General features: G+C 43.3%; 1 protein-coding gene across 3 annotated transcripts in view; it reads left to right on the forward strand.

The window, feature by feature from the left end:
* Window positions 1–24,890, forward strand: part of ankrd50 (ankyrin repeat domain 50) — a 39,541-nt gene extending 14,651 nt beyond the window's left edge. For all 3 annotated transcript variants that reach the window (XM_080415282.1, XM_080415283.1, XM_080415284.1), the window contains exon 4: window positions 20,526–24,890. In XM_080415282.1, the coding sequence (XP_080271408.1) occupies window positions 20,526–24,070 (3,545 nt within the window). In that variant the 3' untranslated portion in view covers window positions 24,071–24,890. The remainder of the gene's footprint in view (window positions 1–20,525) is intronic.
* Window positions 24,891–25,181: the final 291 nt, after the last annotated feature.

Here is a 25,181-nt window from a genome sequence, read left to right on the forward strand (position 1 = left end):
TTCCCAAACTTTGTAGCTCGAGACCAAAAGAGACATTTGATGATGTCTCTACTCGAGACCCCAACTAGTGAAAATAGCAGATCTACAAGCTCACAACCATCGCGAGACGTTGTGAGCTTGTAGATCGGCTATTTTCACTACTACTACTTTTCACTACTTCTTAATTTGTGGAATTTATTCGATTTGTATTTATTCAGGAATTTTTTTAGAAAAACAAAAAAAGGGATATTTACGCGCAGCCTATAAAAATCGGTCCGCAATCCCAAAATGGGTCCTGACCCACTGTATGGGAAACACTTGACTTATATGACAAGTAACAAACTTAGAGAGTAAAAAGACCATCCATCTTGATGTCAAAAACGATAAAACACACATTAAACACAGAAGGATTTGTAAAGAATGTGACATTCCAAGTATTTTCAGGTTGTATGGAGTGTACACTTTACTGAGTGCATATTCAGAGTGCAAAAATTATTTTTTTTGAAAAAAAAAAAATTACGTTTTTTACGTCAGTGGCAGGATTGGTAAACGGGACAAATTACGTTTTTTACGTCAGTGGCAGTGAATGAGTTAAGAGGACATAAAGCAAGCTGGTATAGTGCCACCATGAGTCCAATTAGAAAGATTTTGGGTGGAGGTACTTCCTTCCCTTCCTTGGTACTTCCTTTTGTGCACGCGAAGTCTGGCGCTGATCAGTCCTGTGGTTTTCGAGATTAGCTGAGAACACACAGACGGGGGCAAAAATATAATCTCCGTTCATGGCCTTCTGGCCTTGCTGAGATAAATATAGCGGATCCAGTCTGTATAGTTATTTTTATATTGTCAGCAGAGAACTTTTTTCTTCTTTTTTTTAAAGCTACCATTATTTGCTTAACATTTGCAAGAGCAGGTTTCAAATATTTCGAATGGTGGGTGTGTTACATTGAAATGAAATGCATGAGTCACAAGTATTAAGTTCAGTATGAGACAGCTTTTTTTCCCCTTGGCATTCAGGTTTGGCAAGAGGCAAAGCCATCAAAATCCTTTTTATTAGAAAGTCCTGAATGCTTCGAGCTTGCAGACCTGCTACTTTTGATACTTTTGTGTGACGCTGTAGTGTCAGAATCAAGTACAACATGAGTTTACGAAAAAAACACAAAAAGTTAAAATATGGAGATAAGAGGTTTCTGCTCGACAGCAACGATATATTACTTCCAGAGTCGGCGGTCAGTATAAACGTCACACTCCTGTTTCTAGCCTCTTGCTGCTATTAAGCATTCCAAACAGGATAGGTAAAAAAAGAAAGGAAAAGAAGCCAGCTTGTGAAAGTGTTATGGTGACCAACCGCTGTCTTTACCTTCACAGCCAAGAAAGCAGCAGCATGCCACTATTCTCCCTCCCAACCAGTGGCTACCTGGCTCCATTTGCTACCGTTTACACCTGACTGAATGGAAAACTAGATTATGCCACCCACGTAGTCAGTGCTTTGGTAAAGAACAATATTTCAGTGATTTCCTGAATAGTGAAATTGTGCGTGATACCAGAACTTGTCATGAAATTGCAGCCCATTTTAATTGATGTACTTGGCAACTTCTCCACCCCCCCCCCCTTCTGGAGCCTACAAATGGCTTTTTTGGAGATAGTTTTGACGTAACCCTTTTTGAAATGAAGCCAGCAAGATGCTATAAACAGGAGCTCACCATTTCTACTGACTGCTGACTCTGGAAGTAATATTCTCTGTGGGTCCAAGTACTACAGGTACAGTATGTATATATATATATATATAGGTCTCTAAAACTGCCAGACTTACCCTTTAACCCATTCAATCCGGGAACACATCTACAAACGTCTTCTAAATCCTAACTGGTTTCTGAAAAAACGTATGTTGCTGAATATCAGTGGTGCTCAAACTTTTTCATGTCAAGGACCACCCAAAATGATATGTATTTGGCCGCCGACCCCATATCAAAATATGTAGTTCCAGGGACCCCAGAAGCAAAGATTTGAGTTACAAATGTTCGCTTTAAAAATATATATATTCAAAGATTTGGACCGATTTTCACGATAAAAAAAACCCACACAGATCTACCAGCTCATAGCACGGCACTCGGTGCTGCGCTATGAGCTTGTATATCTGCTATTTTTTGAATATCCGAAGAAATCTTAAAATGACACAGATGCGTTCCCGCCCGGTCTTAATGGCTTAAGGCTGTTCCGAAACGGTGAACATGAGGGCCATTCTCCGCGTCGCATGTCTGATTAGGCCTATCTAGTTGTCAGGACAGCAGCCTACGCATACAGTGATGAGCAGGAACAACATTAATCAAGGACCACAAGGCCGTGTGGGAGGAAGGTTCTTCCTGCAGGCTGAGCATCCACCTTTTTCCACAAACAGCCTTTTCGTTCCCTCCACACTTGACACTTTGCATGGTTATGTAATATGCCAATTTATGTGGTCCTTTCTGCTTTGTTCCATACTCGGCAAATCTGTTGTTGCTGTCGGGCAGAAACCTCTTATTTCCATATTCTAACGCAGTGGTTCTCAAACTTTTTCATGTCAAGGACCCCCAAATTGACACTTATTAGCCCGCGGACCCCCATTTCAAAAGATATGCCAGGGACCCCCATAAGGGAAGATTTTTTACGGCTCTAGCAGTGATTCTCAACCATTTTAATTTAGAGGACCCCCAGTTTAGTTGCATTTCTATCACTTGGACCGCAATTTCTATTGTAAAATCTATGTCAATTTAACTCTGAGAGTGTACAAATGGAACCAAATGGACCCGTTAGGGTCCATTTGGTTCCATTTGTATACTCTCAGAGTTACAGACCCATAAGGGTCCATTTGGTGCCTAATCTATCATTTAGCTGGGGACCCCCTGGAACTCCCTCAAGGACCCCTGGGGGTCCCCGGACCCCACTTTGAGAACCAATGTTCTAACGGTTTGTGTTTTTTCGTAAATGAACGCCCTACTTTATCATGCTACAGCGTCACACAAAAGCATCAAAAGTAGCAGATCGCGCCGCACTTTGAGCTTGTAGATCTGCTACTTTTGCTACTTTTGAATTTGAATCCTGAAAAGTAACAGTTTTTGGACATGTGAGGTTTCCACCCGACAGAGACGAAAAACTCTTAGGTGTGTTTAATGAATGGAGCTATTCACGTTCGCACTGTAAATTCCACTGCACATGGTATATGTCTCCATTATGTTCCATTACCTTTTACACTTTCGGTTACAGCTGCGCAATGTAAAATGTAGTTGTTGTGACATTAACTGCAAAACATGTTAACAAAATATGCGGAGGGGGGTACGAAAGCCTTGACAGTTAACCCATTAAGACTGGGAGAGCATCTGTCATTTTAGATTTTAACCACTTTAACCGTTATTTTATACTTAGGCTATTCAAAAATAGCAGATGTACAAGCTCATAGCGTGGCACCCTGTGCCGCACTTGCCGCACGTAAGCTTGTAAATCTGCAATAAAAAAAAAATCTACATTTGTGCAAATCTTTGAATATATAGCGAACATTTTTTACTCCAATCTTTGCTTCTGGGGGTCCCTGGAACAAAATATTTTGAGATGGGGGGTCCGTGGCCAAATACAGGGTCCTTGACATGAAAAAGTTTGAGAACCACTGATATTATAGCAACAGTGTTTCAGAAAACTGTTAGGATTTAGAAGACATTTGTAGAATCGGCCTCAGGTCTTAATTGGGTTAAACAAAACAAACATCTGCAGCCTCTTAAACAATAACATATTGTTTGTGTTGGACCATTTGGGAATTTCAATATACTGTACTCTATTTACTATCCAATGTGAAGTAATATTTTCAAAGATTGCATTTGCCATGTTGAAAACGATGGATGTTTTCCCATGTAGTCCAATGACTGATTGCGATGCCCGATCAAATTTGAGCCCTGCACCCACAATGCACCATGTCGGCATCAGCTGGTATCAACATGGAGGAGAAACTTAGGCTAGTAGCTGCTGTATTTAACTTCCCACAGTTATCGGATTCAAGGATATCGTTGCTGTCGGGCAGAAACCTCTTATCTCCTATTTTAACCAAAGCATCAAAAGTAGCAGATCTGCAACCTCAAAACGCGGCGCGAAGCTTGCCGATCTGCTACTTTAGCTATTTTTGAATTTGGATCCTGAAAAGTAACAGTAACAGTTTTGGACATATGAGGTTTCCACCCCGACAGAGACGATATCGTCAACCAATGTCAGCTGTCGAGGCCAACGAGGATGTCGGTTTATCAACACAGATTCGTTGTCGTGTCATTTTGCTGCATGGCAGACGTATTGACGCCAAGGCTCAGCCCCAGCAGGTGTGTTCAATGCTCGTATAGCAGTGGTTCTCAAACTTTGTCATGCCGCCGCGGACCACCCCATCTGCAATTGTTTTGTTCCAGGGACCCCCCCCCCCCCCCCCCCCCAGAAGCAAAGATTTGAGTTAAAAATGTTAAAAATATTCATATTCGAAGATTTAAAAAAAAATAGCAGATCTACAAGCTCATAGCGCGGCCCTCAGTGCCGCGCTATGAGCTTGTCTATCTGCTATTTTTGAATAGCCAATGTATAAAAGGTTAAAGCGCTGGTATGATTGTGATACTATTTTAACTACTTTTGCTGGGTACCCCCCCAAGGACCCCTGGGGGTCCCCGGACCCCACTCTGAGAACCACTGTCGTATAGGATCATATATGCGCTCTGTCACCGGCGGCGGCCACTTGTGTGAGTTTTGGCTTGTTGTGTTTGTGTGGAAGTGACTGTCTCAGGTAGTGACTGCCTCAGGTTTACAGTAGGCTTGTCCCCCTTGGCCCTAAAAGGTTTGAATATGGAGATGGGGGGTCGTCTTTGGGCCATTGAGAAGGGGACAGCTGAAGCAGAATGACACGGGACCATTTATTTCTGTTAAGTGTTATTTACTGTAACAAGGTAGATTTTATTGTGTTCAGGGCAGAACTAGGTTGTGTCCCATTGTGTTTGAGCAGCGAGATGCTCCAGCATGGCTGCTAATAGGCTCTGGCAGTTCTCTTCAGCTGATGCGTTTTAGCACAGTCTTTGTTTTGTCTAGACTCAGTCTTCCGCTTGTAGCTCAACGTTGAGAATGTTTCTGCAAGGCCTGCTTTCTCTTCTTCACAGGCACATACAGGCGTGTGCACTTTGACTCACACTCACTCTCCATATCTCCCATTAGCCCTATTATGACAGCCATGTGAACGTTCCTTATTCATGCCGCCCCAGACCTAAAATAGACGAGAGGACTTCAGAGCATCAAATTGAGGCCAAGTATCTGCTAAAAATACCCACCATATTGTTTACAAGTTAGAGGTGGCATTGGCCCGCCAAAAAGAGTCCACTTTTCATGCACTGTGCAAAGCAAACTCTTTATTTGACAGGAACGGCCTATTTTGTCTAGGGTGGACGTTGTGTGGGTTTCCCAGTACACCCTGTGTTCTGCGGAGATACGGAACGATGTGGTTCCATGAATATAGAGCCGATAAAGTTTGAGAAACGACCAAAAGGCAATTTCTCAGAAAAGTACAGCGGACTAGAGTGCTCGTCCAAAAGCTCAAGACAAAAGAAATCTGAAGGAATTTGGAGGATTTCATCCACTAGCTGAATCATTACTGTTGCCATAGATATACGAGCTGAAATCACTTGGGGGTGACGCATTTCTGTTCCAAGGATAGAGTTCTGTACCCCAGGAGTCACACTCTTGAATTCCTTTTTCCTTGCTCAACTGTTATTCCTTGTGTCGGTCTTGGAGCTGGAATGTGCTTTGGGAAGTTTTCAACACCTCTGAGACCCTAAGCAGGAAGAGGGAGGAGGCATTATATTCTGACTTCTTCCAACAGAATGCCTCACTCGCATCCGCTGGCCAGTGCCTCGCAAACAAAGAATGTTCTGTTTTTTTTGTGCTTGTTGTGAGGGAGAAGTAGTAAGAACTTAAATCATTTCTACCAGAGCATCATCCCTCTGTCTCCCGTATCAACATTATCACTTTTTTCCTACCTCTTCCTCCCCATTTTCTTAGTCTGTAATAAGGGGTAAACGGGTGTAATGATTGGACAACTTTATATTCCCACCATTACCCCACTTCTGTAAGGTGTTGGATGGGATGGAAGAATGAGTTTGAGGATTTAACCATCCTATATACTTTTTATATGTAGGGCTCTATCCTGGCATCCATGGCCCCCTCCTTTTTTCCCCAACACCAAATCCCTTCGCCAAAAATAGCAGATCTACAAGCTCACAACTCTGCATTGTTTTTGCTGAATGGTCACCATTTTTGCCCAATGTTCACGTGTTGTGACATGCCCAGAATAGGGATGCTGGGGTTTAAGTGGTTAAAAGGACCGTTATTGCTTGGGCAATAGATTTTCCTTTTGATGGCTTTATTTTTAGATTTAGTCTTTTGTTAACTTTTTCTCCTCATTAAGTCATTAAGACACTACCGAACTTGCCTGAATAATTGAGTTAATGTTCGCTAAACATTATTGTGTGCTTAATAAGTCATGGATGGTTGAAAATATATTTTCTCCAGGGATTATTTCAGGCTATAGTTATCAAATCAATCCGCATTATAAAATTAGTTTAAGTGCAATGATAACATAACTTCGATTAAAAGTAATAATAAGAACCACCACAATTATATTTAATGGGTTGGATTACCAATCTCAGGCAAGTTTCAAGTCTCTGCAAGTAGATTTCCATACCGTACTGAAATGAACAGAATCCAAAGGCTCTCTAGAAACTCAAACAAACCAATGGTATGCTTTGGAAAATGTTCGGCGGTAGTGTCAAGTTTACCATGAGTCATCATAGTCAATGGGCTAAACGTGCCAGGCCACCGTTATGGTCCTTTTTTAAAGGTGTCCAAATCCTACCCAATTTCAGGAACCAACTGGTGAAAAGACCCAAATCTCCCAATCCTTGTCTCAGTGTTCTCAATTGCAGTACGGCCATCAGAGGGAAGTGCTATGGAAGCACTTAGACAGGCAGATTTTTATTTCATTTTATTCATTTGTTAACTTTTTTTGGTTGGGAGCTGGGGCATTATCTGCGCTAATTTAAGAAAAGCCTACAGCAGAAGTGGAGAGAAAGAAAGCAAAAAAGGTGTGAGGGCACTGGGCAGAGTCGCAGACTGTTAAATAGGGTTTACATGAATATAAACAGCCACTGTTGCATGTTTTTCTTTTCTTTTCTTTTAAGCAGCAGATATTTTGATCTTTCATTTGTCTGTTGTCCTTCTGTATTCCTCTTGCAGTACAGCTTGTACTTGACGGATACATGCGGTCGTTTTTCACAACGTGCCTCTGTTTTATAGATCCCGTTCCTTTCTTTAGAATCCCTGAAACGTAGAGGCTTTGACTTGAGTCGACAGGGATGACTTTTTCGATTTCTATTTATCCTTTTTCTTTGGAGCAAAGAGAATCCCCTCTGCTTTGTAATATTATTCAAACGCTGAATCATTTAGGCTCTCATTGAAAATGACTGAGTAATCGTGTTAATAAGCTGCCGGTCGTATTTTATACAGCCTGGTGTGTGATCTCCATATCGGAGTGGAAGAATCATTGGACTGTAATGGCTGCCATCTGCCCAATATTCGTTGTGGTGCAGGCATGTCATGGTTGCTATTTCTCAAACTGTTGGGGGATGCATAGGCCTGTAACTAGGGCTACGTGGGACCACTAAGAGAGGGACTTTGGAATATATGCACAAACTATGGACATTTGGGTTTTGACATAAAAAATACAGTACCCAATAGTCGCTGTCGGACATAAAAACCTTGTATCTCTCCATATTCATATTTTGCATATAATGACCCAAAATAGGGACAGCAGGTTGAAAGGGGTTAAGTCTGTAGGTTTTACAAATATTGAATCAATGAAAAGTTCACTCACAAGAGTTTGTGACTGCACTGGATCTGTAGGAACCATTGTTGTTACCATTTCCTTAAAAGTAACGGTTTAGGACAAGTTTCCACCCGACAGCAACTATATTCACAAAGTAAAAGACATTTCCATAAATGCTCCACCATGAATTAGTCTGTATAATAGAAAATATGTTGCATCTGTTGCTGGGCTGTCACTGCACGACGAGCCAACACCAATTCCCTGACTGTATGGAACACATCCAAGCAGTGGTTTAAAACTGAAAAACGGTTTCACCCCGTCTAGTGATTCCATACGCCGAATGATTCACTTGGAACTTGGATAGTCTCTTGTGGTTGACCTGTGTCTTCAAGGACTACTGTAGCCTCGCTCTGGCAGATTCGACCGGTTTCCAGGCTAGGACTACTATAGCTGTCTGAAAGTTCCATGCATTGTGTATTGGTTTAAGTTCTCCTCTGCAGAACTGTCTCTTATCTAATATGTGCATACAGGAGGGTGTAGGTTACATTAACCACTTGAACCCTAGTCTCCATATTCTGTGGCATATTAGCCGAATTTTCGGCAAAGAGGTTTGGTGTAGAGATTTTTGGAACGTTTTTCGACTTGTAAAATGTCAAATTGGATTGGATGTAAAAGGAGCAATACCACAGTGTAAAAATAATAATAAGTAGCTTTAAAATATCTTGAGATATTTGGTCTAAACATATTCCGGGTTGGGTTTTAGTGGTAGTGGAGAGAGGGTGACCAGGAATTCTTGCTAGGTGCCATTTTAACGGGGTTTACTCATTACTCATTTCCTCTGAAGATGACACATTCAGACACATTCCTAGAGTACTTTTTCTACCCAAAGTGCTCATTAGTTTTACTCTCATACCACACACACACACCCTTGAAGAGAAGTCATCACGTATACCCCAGTTCTCACGTATACCCAATTCTCTGCTGGGTAGGGCTGTCACGATTATGTAATTTACAAGTTCAAAGAGATTTGTTGAACTTGTTGAATCTGCTATTTTCACCATTATAGATTTTTTTTTGTTAATATATGAACATTCTTTACATGGAAATGATTATGATGATTATGACGATTATGTAAAAAATCACACCCAGTGTGAAGTGGGCGGTGTCTTGCTAGCAATTGATTGGAGAGAAAGAAAGAGGGATGCCGAGATATTACTGATGGAAGCTGACTTAAAAGAATAATGTGTTTTTTTTAATACCCTTTCCACCCACAATGTGTGATTCACTTAAAAAAAAAAAAAATGTTTTTTTTAAGTGCATAGTCCTATTTATAGGGCTATGCACATGTGTCATGTTTCCCTAGCCAATCACAGTCCTGAATAGACTGTGATTGGCCAATCACAGCGCAGGATTTGGTGTGCAAATATTCACATATAGGGGCGGTTTCACCGCCCAAAAATAATTGCAGTTATCTCAAATAATTGCGATTATGTAATAATCGTGACAGGCCTACTGCTCGGTTGGCTGTGGACTGGAACTGTGTTTTCCGCTTCTGTTTGGAGAAGTGGGCCATGCTCACAGCGTAGCCCACCCCAGCAAGGAGCCTCAACCGCCGCTTTCCTCTCCTGCTCGGGCCATGAATGGGGCTTTCATTGCCCAGTGGCCAGAGTGACAGAGTTGATTTACCACTGTTGATCACAAATGAAATAGCAGCCTTGTTTGAAGTAGGTGCTCTTCACTCCCTGCCTAGTCCAGCCTCTCAGACCCCAGCCCTTATTTTGTCCACTGGCCTGGGAGACACCCCCACACCCCACCTCACAAAGGTCAACGGAGCTGTTAACGCGTCCTCGGATATTTTCTTGTGTGTTCTTTCTTTGGGGCTGCAGGGCAAGCAGAGACACTCAGTCAAGGGACCACAAGCTATTCTGACTGGCTGACAACACAAACACAGCCATGCAGACATGAGGACGGTTTATTTCTTCTGAGCCAACGGCGGAATGTTCCCCCCCGAAGACAAACCCCTAGCTACTGTAGCAACCACGGCAGATGACATTCTGTAATGTCATCCACAGGGGTTTCTTGGTTTGGTGTGAAGGCTGCAGGTTTCCAATCAAGTTTAAAATGATGTACTATGGGATATAGTGTGTGTGTGTGTGTAATGTATAATATTTCCATATGCGTGTGAATAAACCTTTATATATTTTTGATATCCACTCTGTGAACGTTGTCTTCTCAGTAGCAGGACAAAGGACGGATAATTAATTACATTATCTCATCCTCCCTTGGTAAAAAATTGGCTTAGACAGACAAGCAGATTTGTGTTGGTATTCATGTATACCGTTTCATCGTCTGCGAGGTAGTACGTTGCTGAGCTTCTCTTTTGAGATGAGCTGGAGAGCATAATCCCGGCTGAACACTGTAATTGACTGCGGTGCAGTCTGACAGCCAGGCAAATTACAGGTCTACGGTGTCTGTATCTATAACACCTTAGGTGCTGCTCTGCAGTAACATGACACTATACATGGAGGAGAAACCTGGCTGGCCACTTTCGCACCCGCTGCCCTCCCGACTTCTGAAGCCTGATTTATACACTCTGTTGTTGTCGGTGTTGTCAGTGTTAACGCGCTGAAAATAGCCACTGTACAAGATCACAAGGCATCGCATCATGACGCGTTGTGAGCTGGTAGATCCACTATTTTCGACATGCAACAAAGTATGAATTAAGCATTAGGTGATCTCCGTTGGTATGTGGCATGCCCCTGCTAACGTTTTCCGGAATGAAAATTGGTATTGCCGGTATTTTGGTGCTGGTGCTTTAGCTTAGAGTGAGACTTCACTTGTCAGTTTCTGCTTTAATTGAGGGGTGTTTTGAATAGGATTTAATGTCATTTGAGGTCAAATTGAGTATGTGGGATTCATTGGCCCTTGGCCGGTGTTTGCTGCTGTGGGAGTGCAATTTGGGTTTCTTATCCCAGTCATTCTCAAACATTTTCATGTCAAGAACCCCTTTAGCCCTGGACCCCCATCTGAAAATAGTGTGTGCCGTGGGCCCCCATAAGAGAAGAGTTGTGTTCAAAATATTCAGAACCGTTCCAGATTTTTCAAATTGTTTTGAAAATAGCAGATCTGCTATTTTCGAATAGCTGCGGTATAAAACAGGGTTGAAGTGGTTGTACTTTTCCTAATTTTTCTGGGGACTTCCTGAAACACCCTCAAGGACCCCCGGGGGTCCATGTACCCCACTTTGAGAACCAGTGTCCTATCCCACTCTTGCCTCTCAACTGGCATGCCACGGATAACTTTGCAAGTACCTAGCTTTTACCGCAAACTTGCAGAGCATTCCACTGAGCTGAACCTTTTTCCTTTTTTCCTTTTTCCTTTTTTAAATCTGTTGTGTGGACATTCTGGCAAACGTAAATGGTTCCAGACATTTTCTGTACACCGTGTGCCGGTAGCAGATAATGGGTTTATTTGAAGTGACTCGATGGCAAATAAAACATGATTGGTAACGCTAGACTGAGTGCATTTACTGCGTAGGTGAACAGAAGCATGTGCTGGCGATATGGCTAAGTGAGGTCGCTGAGAGGTCAGGTGACGTAATGGCAAACAAAAACATAAAGTGAAGTCGGGAAGACTGGAGCAGTGGTTCTCAAAATTGTCAAGGAATTTATATGTTTTTGGCCGCAGACACCCCATATGAAAAGAGGAGGTTTGAGTTGTTAAAAGTTGGCAAAATTATGAAAGTTGTTTTTGAATTATTCACGATTTTTTACATAATATTTTTTGAAAATAGCAGATCTACAAGCTCAGCTATTTTTATGGGTAGCCTAAGTGGTTAAACTGATTTTGATGCTATATTCACTTGGACCCCTTGGAACCCCCTCAAGGACACCACTTTGAGAAAGAAAAGCAAACATTTAGAATTGACAATTGACAAAATAGTTTGGATTGTACACACATTTGGTGAGTTAACCCATTAAAACCAGGAAAACATCTGTGTCACTTAAGATTTCTTTGGCTATTCAAAAATAGCAGATATACAAGCTCATCTATGAGCTTGTAGATCTGCTATTTTAGAAAAATCGTGAAAATCTGTGAAAATCTTATATTCTCATATTTCTTTTAAAGCGAATTCTTTTTTACTCAAATCTTTGCTTCTTGGGGTCCCTAGAATAAAACATTTTGAGATGGGAGGTCCACGGCCAAATACATATCATTTTGGGGGTCCTTCACATGTAAAAGTTTGAGAACCACTGATATTATAGAAACATACCTTTTTCAGAAAACTGTTAGGATTTAGAAGACATTTGTAGAATCGGCCTCAGGTCATAACCCATTAAAACCGGGTAAGCAGCATCCTTGTCATTTTAGATTTTTGCGTTGGCTATTCAAAAATAGCAGATATACAAGCTCACAGCTTGTACATCTGTTATTTTTGAGCATTTTTAAAAAATCTTGAAAGTGTGGGAACTACTGATTTTAGAAGGCATTTGCAGAATCTGCCTCAGGTCTTAATGGTTAATGAGTTAGGACAGGCACTTGTAGCTGAGCAAGGCACTGTTGGGATTCAATCCCAGATCAGTGCGGGCATGTTTAGCACAGTGGGCACACAATCATTGTAACCAGTATAGTTTTTAGAACTACATTTGCATATGACAAGTCAAAGTTCATTATAGCCCAATATCACAAAGCATGTCCCAAAGGGCTGCACACAACAAAAATTAATAAGTATCTAGTAAAAAAAAAAAAGAATACACAAGAATGCAATGCATATAAAAGCAAAATAAATCGCACATGAAACGAACAAAACTGTGACGGCAATGTTACAAAGATTGACATTGCCCAGGCTATTTGCTGTGAAACTGCATATCGTTGCTGTCCGGCAGAAACCTTGTATCTCCATATCTCAACTTGTAACTCTGTAAATTAATACCCTACTTCATACAGTGTTGCACAAAAGTAGTGAAAATTGCAGATCTACAAGCTCACACGCAATCGTCTATTTTCACTGTTTTAAAAACAATATAAAAAAGGAACGGTTTTGGACATACAAGGTTTTCCACCCGACCGCGACGATATGCAACGTTTGGCCCCCTGATTTTACCCCAAAAGAAACAAAGATATACTGGTGAATGGATACTTTGGAATGGATAAAGCTCATTCAATTTATCTACTCCCAGAATATTTATATTTTGTGGGTTATATTTGATTTGTATACTGTTAAACTGGCTGAAAGAATGTCATCACTCTTTCACTGCAGCTGTAGATTTGTATTGGGAATTTCTCCACTTGGACGAAATTTCCAGTCGTCTGTGCAGCTGTACTCGATCAAGAACCTCCGTGATATATTGGGACAGCTAGCTCAGAATAGTACTCCATTGTTGGATAAGTGGAAGCGCACACACAGTACGGCCAGGTGTGGCCAGGTGTGCCTCACGAGTTGATCTCATGTCAGAACTTCCTTCATTCAGACAGAAGTGCATCCCGAGCACAAAACCTGGTTTCATTGGCTGTTTAATAAAACACTCATCATCTGCGCTGGGAGCTCTGCAATGTTCCGCATAAATCAACTTTTGATGGATGTATTCCCCTGCGAGCCTTATCCTCCTTCCTGCTGCAGGTGGTTTGATAAGACTATTAGATTGCACACTAATCCCAGCGGAGTTGAGGGGCCGCCGCTGTCTTTGAGCGGTATTCCGCTGTCTGTGTTCAGTTAAGACCACAACAGGTCCAACTGGTAAGACTCGGTCGAAGCCGTTAGAAATTTCATCATGCGAGGCACGTTGGGGCAAGTGATGTCTTCATGTGTCATTGTCTACGGTAGAAACCAAATTAATTGTGTAATTGTTTTTCAGCGTCTCGTCTGGCAGTGCTCTGCTCGTCAAGCAGTGTTACAGGGACAAAGATTGACCATAACATCTAGTTGCCAATGTCAAAAAAATTACTTGCTTCACTTGCAAAAGCTGCCTATTAGTGATGAGCGGGTCGACCCGTAACCCGCGGGACCCGCGGGTCAACCCGCGGCGCGGGTAGGTCGAGTCAGGATTTCAGAGAAAATTATGCGGGCTGAGGGTGAGCGGGTCAGCCGCTCTCCACGAAAAAAAAAAAAAAAAAACCCTATTTTGACCAACATGCTTGTTTATTCAGCCCATGACAATGTTGTGCTACTGTAGACATTTAAAGGGACTTTGGGTACTTAAAAGAGCGCTATATAATATATATATATATTCCCACCGCGGGTCGCGGGGCGGGTTGAGCCATAGATTTATATATGGGTTCGCGGGGCGGGTTGAGGCGGGTCGCGTTCCGTCGCGGGTTGGGGCGGGGCGGGTCATGAAAAAACCCGACCCGCACATCACTACTGCCTGTACAGTTGAAAGAGTGACTTGGTTGGAATCAGTCCTGCACTGTGGTTTCTTTTGTGTCGAAACGGTTTGATGAATCCCATTTGTCCACACACAGTGAAATGCAACATGCTACTATTCTTATGGACATAATCAAACGAGTGTGACGTATCGCTATGAAATATGACTGTTATGTTATATTCAAATTATGAAAGGAGTATAGCCTTAAGAAATGACTGTTGTAGAACATTGGAGTTGAATCCCGTCCACCAGTACTTGTGTTTAGGGAAGGAGGTTCTCTTTATGTTTTGGAGCTGGGACCTCTGCAGCTGTCGAGCAGACGTTTGCTGAACGTTGAGAGCCTGAGGAGAGAGAGGGGAACAAGGCTTGGGTTTCTGTTTTCTTTTTGGATCCCATGACTTAAGACGGTGTCTCTCAAAGAACGTGGCGGCGAGGTTGAGGCACTGCCGGTTTCTAAAAAAAAATCCTGCTTGATCGGCCAGAACCTGTAGTAAACGCCCTCCAGTTGCATGCACACATGCGCATACACCCATGCTTCATTTTGTCATCTAGAAATTAATCTAGAAGGCAAACAGTCCCTCTTTGTGCGCTGGTGCTCTCTCTCTCATGGCTGGTATCCAGTTCCATAACGAGCAGCAGCTGGCTCAGAGGCCTGCATCCCTCGCCCTGATGAATGTGTCATTTGTTGCTTGTTTAGCAAGTCACTTTATACAGCCTCTTCAGCCATTCACATAACATAACACACAAATATGCGCATGCTCACAACACTGAGCAAAAGTTCCTGCATTCCAATTATTCTGCCCTTGTAGTTGTGCGTCTTGTGTAAAAATAGGTTCAAGATTTTGCTGTGTATGTTGGGTTTTCAGTTAGAAAGTAAATCATTTCGAAGAATATTGTTGGTTAGTAAGACTTGTAGTATTTAATTGTAGTCCCCTCACACTGATGCGACTGAACAGCTATAAGAATGATACTTCTGGTTGCCTTTGCCCCACAGCTGTTGCACGGCTTTCACTGCCCTCTCACTACAATAGGAGCAATAATGCAAGGGCTGCACTACTGAGATCCAAGCCTTATGAAGTGATGTCTGCGATGACTCAAGTGGAAATTGTAGGTCATCTCCCTCCATTCACTATAATTGAAAGAAGTAGTCCTTTCCCGGCTTATTCAGATTGAACGCCCTAATTCCTTATGCAGTTCTTGCTTTTGACTTTCTCCTGGCCCCATGAAGTTGATTCAAAAACTTTTATTATTTCTTCTTTTCTTTTTTTTCCCCCCTCAACCATACTCTTCATTTTGTGATGGCTGCAGTCAAATCTGTCTCCCTTCTGCCTCCTCCAGATTTCCTAGTCACTGTGTCTTCATAATTGGCATGTCAGCAGCTGTGGAATTTAGAAGAAACCGTGATAATAAAACTACAGCACAACACCCCCCCCCCCCCCCCCCCCTCCCATATTCTCAACGGTGTTAGAGCTCTGTAATGTCCATGCTGTTTGTCAGACTCCCCCTGAGCATAGGACAAATCTAAATTGACAAACTTTGAAAAATGAAATGTCATGCTACTGTCAAAGTCACTTGCTGGGTGAAAATAGCTGTTCTTTCAAAATTGTTATGCACCCTTTCCCCTCTTAGCGGCCTCTTCCCCCCCTCTCAGTGTATGTATTTCCTGTCCCAGCTGGAACTATTCCAGAATTTCCAATGAAGGTCTGGGAACAGTCAGTGAGGAAGAGTCAGTGATGGAATACTTAACTTTATTATTATTATTTTTATGCCTTTACTTGTTTTTTCTTGGGCAATTTGTAAGTACTTCCTCATAGCTCTTTTCCCATAGCAGAATCAGAGAACAGGGCGATCTCTGGCATCATATTACATTAGTCACATCTATCACAAAGTATTGATCCCAGTGTTGAAAAGGTACCAAAGGTTTTGGAATGTAAAAGTAACATGTGCTTGAACATTTGCTTAATCTATCTTGTACTTGCTGACTTAAACAAACTCAACATTAGTAGTATTCCATTACCGCTTTCTCCTTTTGCCCGTCTTAATTACTTTCATTTCCACAGTGCGTGTCTTATCCCTGTGTCTAATTCCCATGATGTCAGCGCCTCCTCCTGTTTCACTGCACCTGGAGGTGGGGCTGGGAGCTAGAGCAGGAGGGCATTGAGTCTGGGAGACAGGGGAAGTGGAAAATGAACACTGCTGCTCAAAACAAGTTCAAGTTTCCTTTAAAAAAAAAGAAAAAGGGGGAAAAAAGGAGGGGGGATATTGACATGCGTAAAATAAACCGCCAGATAAACAATAATCCACAACAACAGAAAAGATTAACCGAATTTCTGTCTGATACTACTGCACCTTAATGGCACTAGGGATGAATTAAAACTTTAGTGAACAACACTAAATTAAAACTTAGTGTTGGTTTAATTTCTCTCATGGTTTACTGAACATATTGACTAGGTGAATCTGTTTCATGTGCTTTACTTTGATAATGTAATATTAAATACAGAATCAAAGCATTTCTTAGTAATGATTCAATGACCATGTGCCTTGCAAGACAGTGTCACTGCTACACTCTGTCTACCTTGTGGTAAATTATGCCTTTGGCAAGGAATTTAAGAATTTCAGTTTGTGATTATTTGTAAAAAAAAACCAAAAAAAACATTTGACCATGAATCCTTGTGCAAGATATGAACACCATTATATCATTTCCATGTTTTTAATATCCCCTTTTTATGATTGTGGGATTTAGGACATATTTTTGGCATGTGTGGGGGTTGGAGTGAGTAGAGATGTGCTTGATTGATCTGGTGAGACAGACATAAAGGGTGAACATATAAGGCCTACCTCTTGGAAGAGAAAAACCACTGCACCTGTTTCTCCCTGTCTGTTATCTAAGCTGTCAGAACCTGCCTGGATTCTCACAGGTTGTATTTTTCTTTAACCCATTAAGACCTGAGGCCGATTCTACAAATGCCTTCTAAATCAGTAGTTCTCAGACTTTGTCGTGTCAAGGACCCCCAAATCGATATATATATATATATTTATGGCCGTGGACCCCCCCCCCTCCCATCTGAAAATGTTTTGTGCCAGGGGCCCCCAGAAGAGAAGTGATGCGCTGTGAGCTTGTATATCTACTATTCTTGAGAACCGCTGTTCTAAATCCTAAGAGTTTTCTGAAAAACGTATATTGCTATTTATATATATAGCTAAAATCTAAAATGACACGGATGCTTTCCCGGTTTGAATGAGTTAACCCATTAAGACCTGAAGAAGCATCTGTGTCACTTTTTCATTTGAGCTAAAAAGCATTATTTTACACTTAAGCTATTCAAAAATAGCAGATATACAAGCTCATAGCGCGGCACCGAGTGCCGCGCTATGAGCTTGTAGATCTGCTATTTTTGAAAAATCGAGAAAATGTGTGCAAATTAATATATATATATACATTTTTAACTCAAATCTTTGCTTCTGGGGGTCCCTGGAACAACATATTTTGAGATGGGTGTCCACGGCCAAATACATATCATTTTGGGGGTCCTTGACATGAAAAAGTTTGAGAACCCACTGATATAGAAACATACGTTTTTCAGAAAACTGTTAGGACTTAGAAGACATTTTGTAGAAATCGGCTTCAGGTCTTAATGGGTTAAAGCAGTACACAATAGATTGGGGGGGGATGTTTCTCATTTCTCTGCAGGTGTGGTTCCCATTTTCCCTCCCATGGAATACGATTTCATAGCCTTCTTTTTTTTTTTTACCCACACAATATAAGTTGAACCGTGAGAGAACTGTGCCTAAGGCATAGTGACAATGTGTGATTCATAGTCTGCGGAGCCAAATATTGTTATATAATTCATGCAATCTTAAAGGTTTCTCTCCAAGATGGATGTTTTGCTGTGATTCGAAGCATTCTCTTCTTGCCAGAGGCTCTGCCCAGTACATTTAACTGCCAAATGTTTTAGTAAGAGGTGTCTTGATTTAAAAAATGCATGTCGACCACTTTTTAGACTTGGCAATGTGAAAGTAGACCATATTCTTTCCAGGAAAACAGGTTTTAAAGTGCAAGATCCAACTGGAGCAATTAGATAAGAAGGCACAGTAACAACTCATTTTCCCACAGCTGGACACCTGTTAGTCATTGAGAAATATGTCAATAACATCACGGGAGTCTGCATGGACTTCCTTCTTCTTTTTTTTTTCTTCTCTTTTTTTTTTCTAAGCCTGAGAGAGCCATGGGAACTTTAAGTAAAAGTATGCACAAACACTCCCCCTGCCCCGGGGTCCACACAGACGATGCAAACCATGAGCAAATTGTGTCAGCATGGAGAAAGGCTCTTTTCTCTGCCTATTAGTAAAAAAGAGGCCATTAGATGGCCATTTCTCCTCTGCCCGGGAGAGGAATCCCAACATTAACGATCATGAATTAAGACCCATGGTGGTATTATTATTTCTTTTTTCCTAAAAAAGAAGATTTATAAAGGTCTACACTGGGAGCATGTTGTCTCATAATGAGTGAGGCACTTGAGAGAGCTTTTTTTTTTTACAGGCCATTGATGTGCTTACAAGCATGGAAATGATGGCTCCCCTGTTCTCACTTCGGTTTGATTGGTGCACTCTGCAGCGCTGCCTGTGTTCCTTTGAGCGATGCTAGTGTGATGTATCACAGCCTGATACTGTTTACCATGACCCCAGTTGATGGTTATTTACACCTTTTATAGTTGCATGTGTTTTCTTTTTCATGTCACTGAGGTGACGTGAGAAGGAGGTAATGATGCAAACGTTTCATATGCATCACAACGGTATTGCAATCCAAGCTGAAATAACCCATTAAAACGGGGAAAGCATATGCGTCATTTTAGATTTTAGCTATATATATATATATATATATAGCACATTGGTTGGCTTTAAAAAATATGGGCAGATATACATGCTCATAGCGTGCCACTTTGTGCCGCGCTATGAGCTTCTGCAATTTTTTGAAAATGTGCAAATCTTTGAATATCTATATTTTTAAAACATTTTGTACTCAAATCTTTGCTTCTTGGGGTCCCTGGAAGAAACCTTTTTCAGATGGGGGTTCGTGGCCAAATACATGTACGTTTGGTGGTCCTTGACATGAACAAGTTGGAGCACCACTGATATAGCAACATTTAGGATTTAGAAGATATTTGTAGAATCGGCCTCAGGTCTCAAGGATAAACAAAAATATGCGCCTGAAGCAATTTTCTCTCGATTTCTGAACATGTTAACTTTTTGTGTGAAATCCTCTTGGATGAAGCACAATTTAGTTCACCCATTATTATCTTGGTTCTGCTCAATATTCTCTCAGAAGATGAACTGATAGGGAATTCTTACTGCCAGAAACCGGGAGCATTGTGCTTTCAACTATTTTGAAAGGTTTTATTCAAACAACATGGCTTCATAGGTAATTAGCCCGGGTCTTAGAAAAGCAAAGGTTGGCTTAAACGAGTTAGCCAAAGGTGAAGGATTATTAGGGGGGAACGGTGACTGTGATCTCATGGCTAGTCTTAAGTTCTGTTCAGTATGATTCAGATTCTAAGGCATTGTAGGGGGAACCACTGTTTCTCCTTCAATCATTGTTGCCAGCATCCTTAACTCTCCCATTTTAACCCAGTAATGTATTTGTTTTTACTTAACAAAAAGTGCATATACATGACCATATATTTGTACATATCTGTTAAAAATGACACCGAAACACTCAAGAGCTTATTTCTATTGTTGTCCTTGGGAGTGCAAATGATCAACAATCAATGGGTTGTTGATGTTTTCTTTATTGCATGCATCTATACTACACTAGCAACACTCAAGAGCTTATTTCTATTGTTGTCCTTGGGAGAACAAATTATCATTATCAACAATCAATGGATTGTTGATCTTTTCTTTATTGAATGCATCTGTACTACACTAGCAACACTCAAGAGCTTATTTCTATTGTTGTCCTTGGGAGTGCAAATGATCAACAATCAATGGATTGTTGATGTTTTCTTTATTGCATGCATCTGTACTACACTAGCATGGTTATTTATATCTTAAATTGACCTTTTTAAATCTGTATATGATCTCGCTACGGCTGTTTAAAAACCCATTAAAACCGGGAAAGCGTCCGTGTCACTTCAGATTTTTGTGTTGGCTATTCAAAAATAGCAGATATACAAGCTTGTACATCTGCTGTTTATGAACATTTTTGAAAACTCTTGAAAGTGTGAGAACCACTGATTTTAGAAGGCTTTTGTACAATCGGCCTCAAGTCTCAATGGGTTAAACCCACACATCTAACGAGCTCTTTACTCTTCCCGCAGGTTTCCGCAAGATCAGCCTGGACGACCTGCGCAAGGCCTACATCGTCAAGGACGTCCAGCAGTACATCCTCCACCGGCTGGACCAGGAGGAGGCCCTGCGGCAGCACCTCACCAAGGAGACGGCCGAGATGCTCAACCAGCTTCACATCAAGAGCAGCGGCTGTTTCCTCTACCTGGAGCGCGTGCTGGACGGCGTGGTGGAGAACTTCATCATGCTGCGCGAGATCCGCGACATCCCCGGCACGCTCAACGGCCTCTACCTGTGGCTCTGCCAGCGGCTGTTCGTCCGGAAGCAGTTTGGCAAGGTCCAGGCCATCCTCAACGTGATCCTGGCCGCCTGCAGGCCTCTCACGGTCAAGGAGCTCTACCACGCGGTCTGGACCAAAAACATGACTCTCACCATGGAGGAGTTTCAGAAGAAGATGGACATCCTCGCCAAGCTGTTAGTGGATGGCCTCGGAAGCACTAAGATCCTCTTTCACTACAGTTTTCAAGAGTGGCTGCTGGATGTTAAGCACTGCACCCAGAAATACCTGTGCAACGCAGCGGAGGGCCACAGGATGCTGGCAATGAGTTACACTTGCCGGGCCAAGCAGCTCAAACCACTGGAAGTACAGGAATTTGCCCTGCATCTTGTCAACTCCAATTTGCAGATTGAGCCGTTTAATCTAGCTCTTTGGATGGTATGGAACGGAACTCCTGCTAAGGACTCTCTAAGCACCTCTATACCAAAAGAACAGGAGGTGCTTCAGCTTCTGGTCAAAGCTGGTGCTCATGTGAACAATGAGGATGATCACGCGTCTTGTATCGTACAGCAGGCGTTGGAGAGAGAGGACTCGATTCGGACATTACTTGACAACGGGGCCTCTGTTAACCAGTGCGACTCGAACGGAAGAACCCTGTTGGCCAATGCTGCATACAGTGGAAACCTTGACGTGGTGAACTTGCTCATATCGAGAGGGGCAAACATGGAGCTTGAGGACAACCATGGCCAGACGGCACTTACTCTGGCAGCAAGGCAGGGCCACACCAAGGTAGTCAACTGCCTTATCGGCTGTGAGGCCAATATAAATCACACGGACCACGATGGCTGGACGGCCCTGCGCTCGGCGGCATGGGGCGGACATTCGGAAGTGGTGTCCGCCCTCCTCTACGCTGGCGGTAAAGTGGACTGTGCAGATGCAGACAGCAGAACTGCTCTGAGGGCTGCCGCGTGGGGAGGTCACGAGGACATCGTGTTGAATCTCCTCCAGCACGGCGCCGAGGTCAACAAAGCGGACAATGAAGGAAGAACGGCGCTCATCGCGGCGGCCTACATGGGACACAGGGAGATCGTTGAGCACCTCCTGGACCACGGGGCAGAGGTCAACCACGAGGACGTGGACGGGCGCACTGCCCTGTCGGTCGCCGCTCTCTGTGTGCCGGCCAGCAAAGGCCACGCTTCGGTGGTGAGCCTCCTGATCGACAGAGGAGCGGAGGTCGACCACTGTGACAAAGACTGCATGACGCCGCTGCTCGTGGCCGGCTATGAAGGACACGTGGACGTAGTTGACCTGCTTCTGGAAGGCGGGGCCGACGTGGACCACACGGACAACAATGGGCGTACGCCTCTTCTCGCTGCCGCCTCCATGGGCCACGCCTCTGTGGTCAACACACTGCTGTTCTGGGGGGCCGCTGTTGACAGCATCGACAGCGAGGGGAGGACCGTCCTGAGCATCGCTTCGGCTCAGGGAAACGTGGAGGTGGTCCGCACTCTGCTGGACAGAGGCCTGGACGAGAACCACAGGGACGATGCAGGCTGGACTCCGTTACACATGGCCTCCTTCGAGGGCCACCGGCAAGTGTGTGACGCCCTCCTTGAGCAAGGAGCCCGCTGTTCCGAGGTAGACAACGATGGCAGAATACCCTTGATATTATCAGCACAGGAGGGACATTACGACTGCGTTCATATTCTCCTGGAAAATAAGTCTTGCATTGACCAGAGGGGATACGATGGGAGGAATGCTATCAGGGTGGCCGCATTGGAAGGTCACAGGGACATTGTGGAACTGTTACTAAGTCACGGGGCTGACATAGACTGCAAAGACGCAGATGGGCGACCAACGCTCTACATATTGGCACTTGAAAACCAGCTGGCAATGGCAGAGTATTTCCTGGAAAACGGGGCGAATGTGGAAGCCAGCGACACTGAGGGCAGGACGGCCCTTCACGTGTCCTGCTGGCAGGGGCATGTCGAAATGGTCCGACTGCTGATAAACTATCATGCTGACGTGAACTCCTGTGACAATGAGAAGCGCTCAGCTCTCCAGTCTGCTGCTTGGCAAGGCCACACGAAAGTTGTACAGTTTTTGATAGACAACGGTACACGTGTGGACCACACGTGTAACCAGGGTGCGACGGCACTGGGCATAGCGGCTCAGGAGGGTCACATCGATGTTGTCCAGCTACTCCTAGAGCAAGGTGCCGACCCCAACCACGCTGACCAGTTTGGACGCACCGCGATGAGAGTGGCGGCAAAAGGAGGCCACTCTATGATCATAAAACTCCTAGAGAAATACGGGGCCTCGACTCTAAATGGCTGTAACCCGTCCCCTGTTCATACCTTGGAGGAGAAAACGCCACTGTCCGTAACGGGCAAAATGCAGTGTCTGACCATCAAGTCAAACAGCTCTGGCAGCACGGGAGCTGGAGACATGCAGTCGTCTGGACGAGGTCAGCCCAACGGACCTGTCCATGCTTTCAGCTCTCCATCGGAGTCTCCCGACTCCACAGCGGACAGACAGAAATCCTCCCTCTCCAACAATTCTCTCAAAAGCTCAAAGAACTCCTCCCTGCGAACCACCTCGTCTACGGCCACTGCACAGACCGTGCCCATAGACAGCTTTCATGGCATGACCTTCACAGAGCAGATCCAGCAGCACTCTCTTCCACGCACCCGGAGTAGGCAGTCCATCGTATCGCCTTCCTCCACCACCAAGTCCATCGGCCAGCTGCAGCCGGCGTCTCCCTCCACTGACTTTGACTGGACCCAGTTAAAACCCAGTCTCAAGTCGACAAAGGGAAGCAAGGTCGGAAACGGGACGTCAAACAGCAAAGGGACATCGGGAGACAAGAAAAAGCTCAAGAACAGCGGATCGAGCCAGGGTCAGGTGTTGGAGTATGAAATGACCCAGTTCGACAAGAGGATCGCCCTCAACAAGGCGGTCGCGAACATTGCGGTAAAGGATCCTCACTGTAAGATCATGATCGACAGTTCGGCCACCCAGCCGGAGGGGGGGCCGGGCCACGACCAGCTCTTCATCCAGCAGCAGAGCTGTGCAGAGAAGAAGAGGAACGGCATCATGACCAACCCCAATTACCACCTGGGCAATCAGGTATTCCTGGGAAGGGTCTCTGTGCCTCGGTCCGTCCAGAACCGAGGCCACCAGGATGTTCTAGAGAACTATCCCATTGGGGAGACAGAACTAAGCCTTAAACAAGCCCTTAAATTGCAGATTGAAGGATCAGACCCTGGGTTTAACTACAAAAAGGAGACTCCATTATAGCCGGTAATTATGAATAGACTTTCAAACTATCCAACACTATATGCTCTCATTGAAATGCATCCTACACTCAGTATTCGTCTCAACAGCCAGCGATTCTTTAGCTTTTCTGTTCATTTACACTGATAAATATGCAGAGCTTAGGGTTCGACTCAAGGACTTACTTAGCTGTTGCAGTCAAGAGAGAGCTGTCATCTATTGGATATCACCAGACTTGTGCATGATGGATGCATTTGGAGGAATGCCTCAATCTGGCCAAGAGAACAGTTTTTCAACAAAGCATTAATCTAAACCATTCCTATACCATTTCAGATGTCTTGGAATGCCATTCGTCATGCAGACATTGGAGGGAATGTGCCAAAGTGACTATTTTCATCTGCATAGTAAAAAATTTAAAAACTATTTTCTTTTTCCACACGCCAGTGGGACACCTCAAACAAAAACAAAACAAACCCTAGGGAAAGATTGTCAATTGCTGCATAAGGCTTAAAAGGAACTGATACTTTGATGTGCCTACATCTGTTACAGCCTTCTCATGCACACTATCATTTTTAATTTAATGTATTGATATTTAATGAAACAGTGTATGCACTTTGTAAAGAGAGAAAAGACAGACATGCATTTGTACCGTTTGCTCCATACCACTCCCCCCCACCCTATGTTTTATTCAAACCAACTGTTCAAAAGAAACATACCAATGCTTGTTTTTTTTTAATTTTATTTTTTTTACATTACATGTGCTGTTTGTTTTGTTTGCAGTCGTTTTTGTGTTCACACTGACAGCAATGTACCACTAGGTACATTGTCGCATAAAACCAGAAGACATCAAGGTGACTGACACCGTGATATACAGATATGTAAACATGCGTGCATTGATACTCTGCCTTTCTAGAGACCCCAAATAATCTGTGTTTAACCTTGATCAGTGTGCTAAACATATGTTGTGTGTAATATGTTAATAGTAATGGCAATTTGCTCCTCCCAGTGTGTGTGTGTATATATATACAGTATATAGACTACGTATACTGTATATATACATACAAGCATATTTATTTTTTGGAAAAGAAGCCACTTTTGCTACTTTTTGTGTTGTATGCTCTACCATGGTGCTGTG

This window comes from Gymnoscopelus braueri (assembly GCF_963280865.1).
Source record: "Gymnoscopelus braueri genome assembly, chromosome: 20".
In the NCBI taxonomy this organism is placed as follows: domain Eukaryota; kingdom Metazoa; phylum Chordata; class Actinopteri; order Myctophiformes; family Myctophidae; genus Gymnoscopelus; species Gymnoscopelus braueri.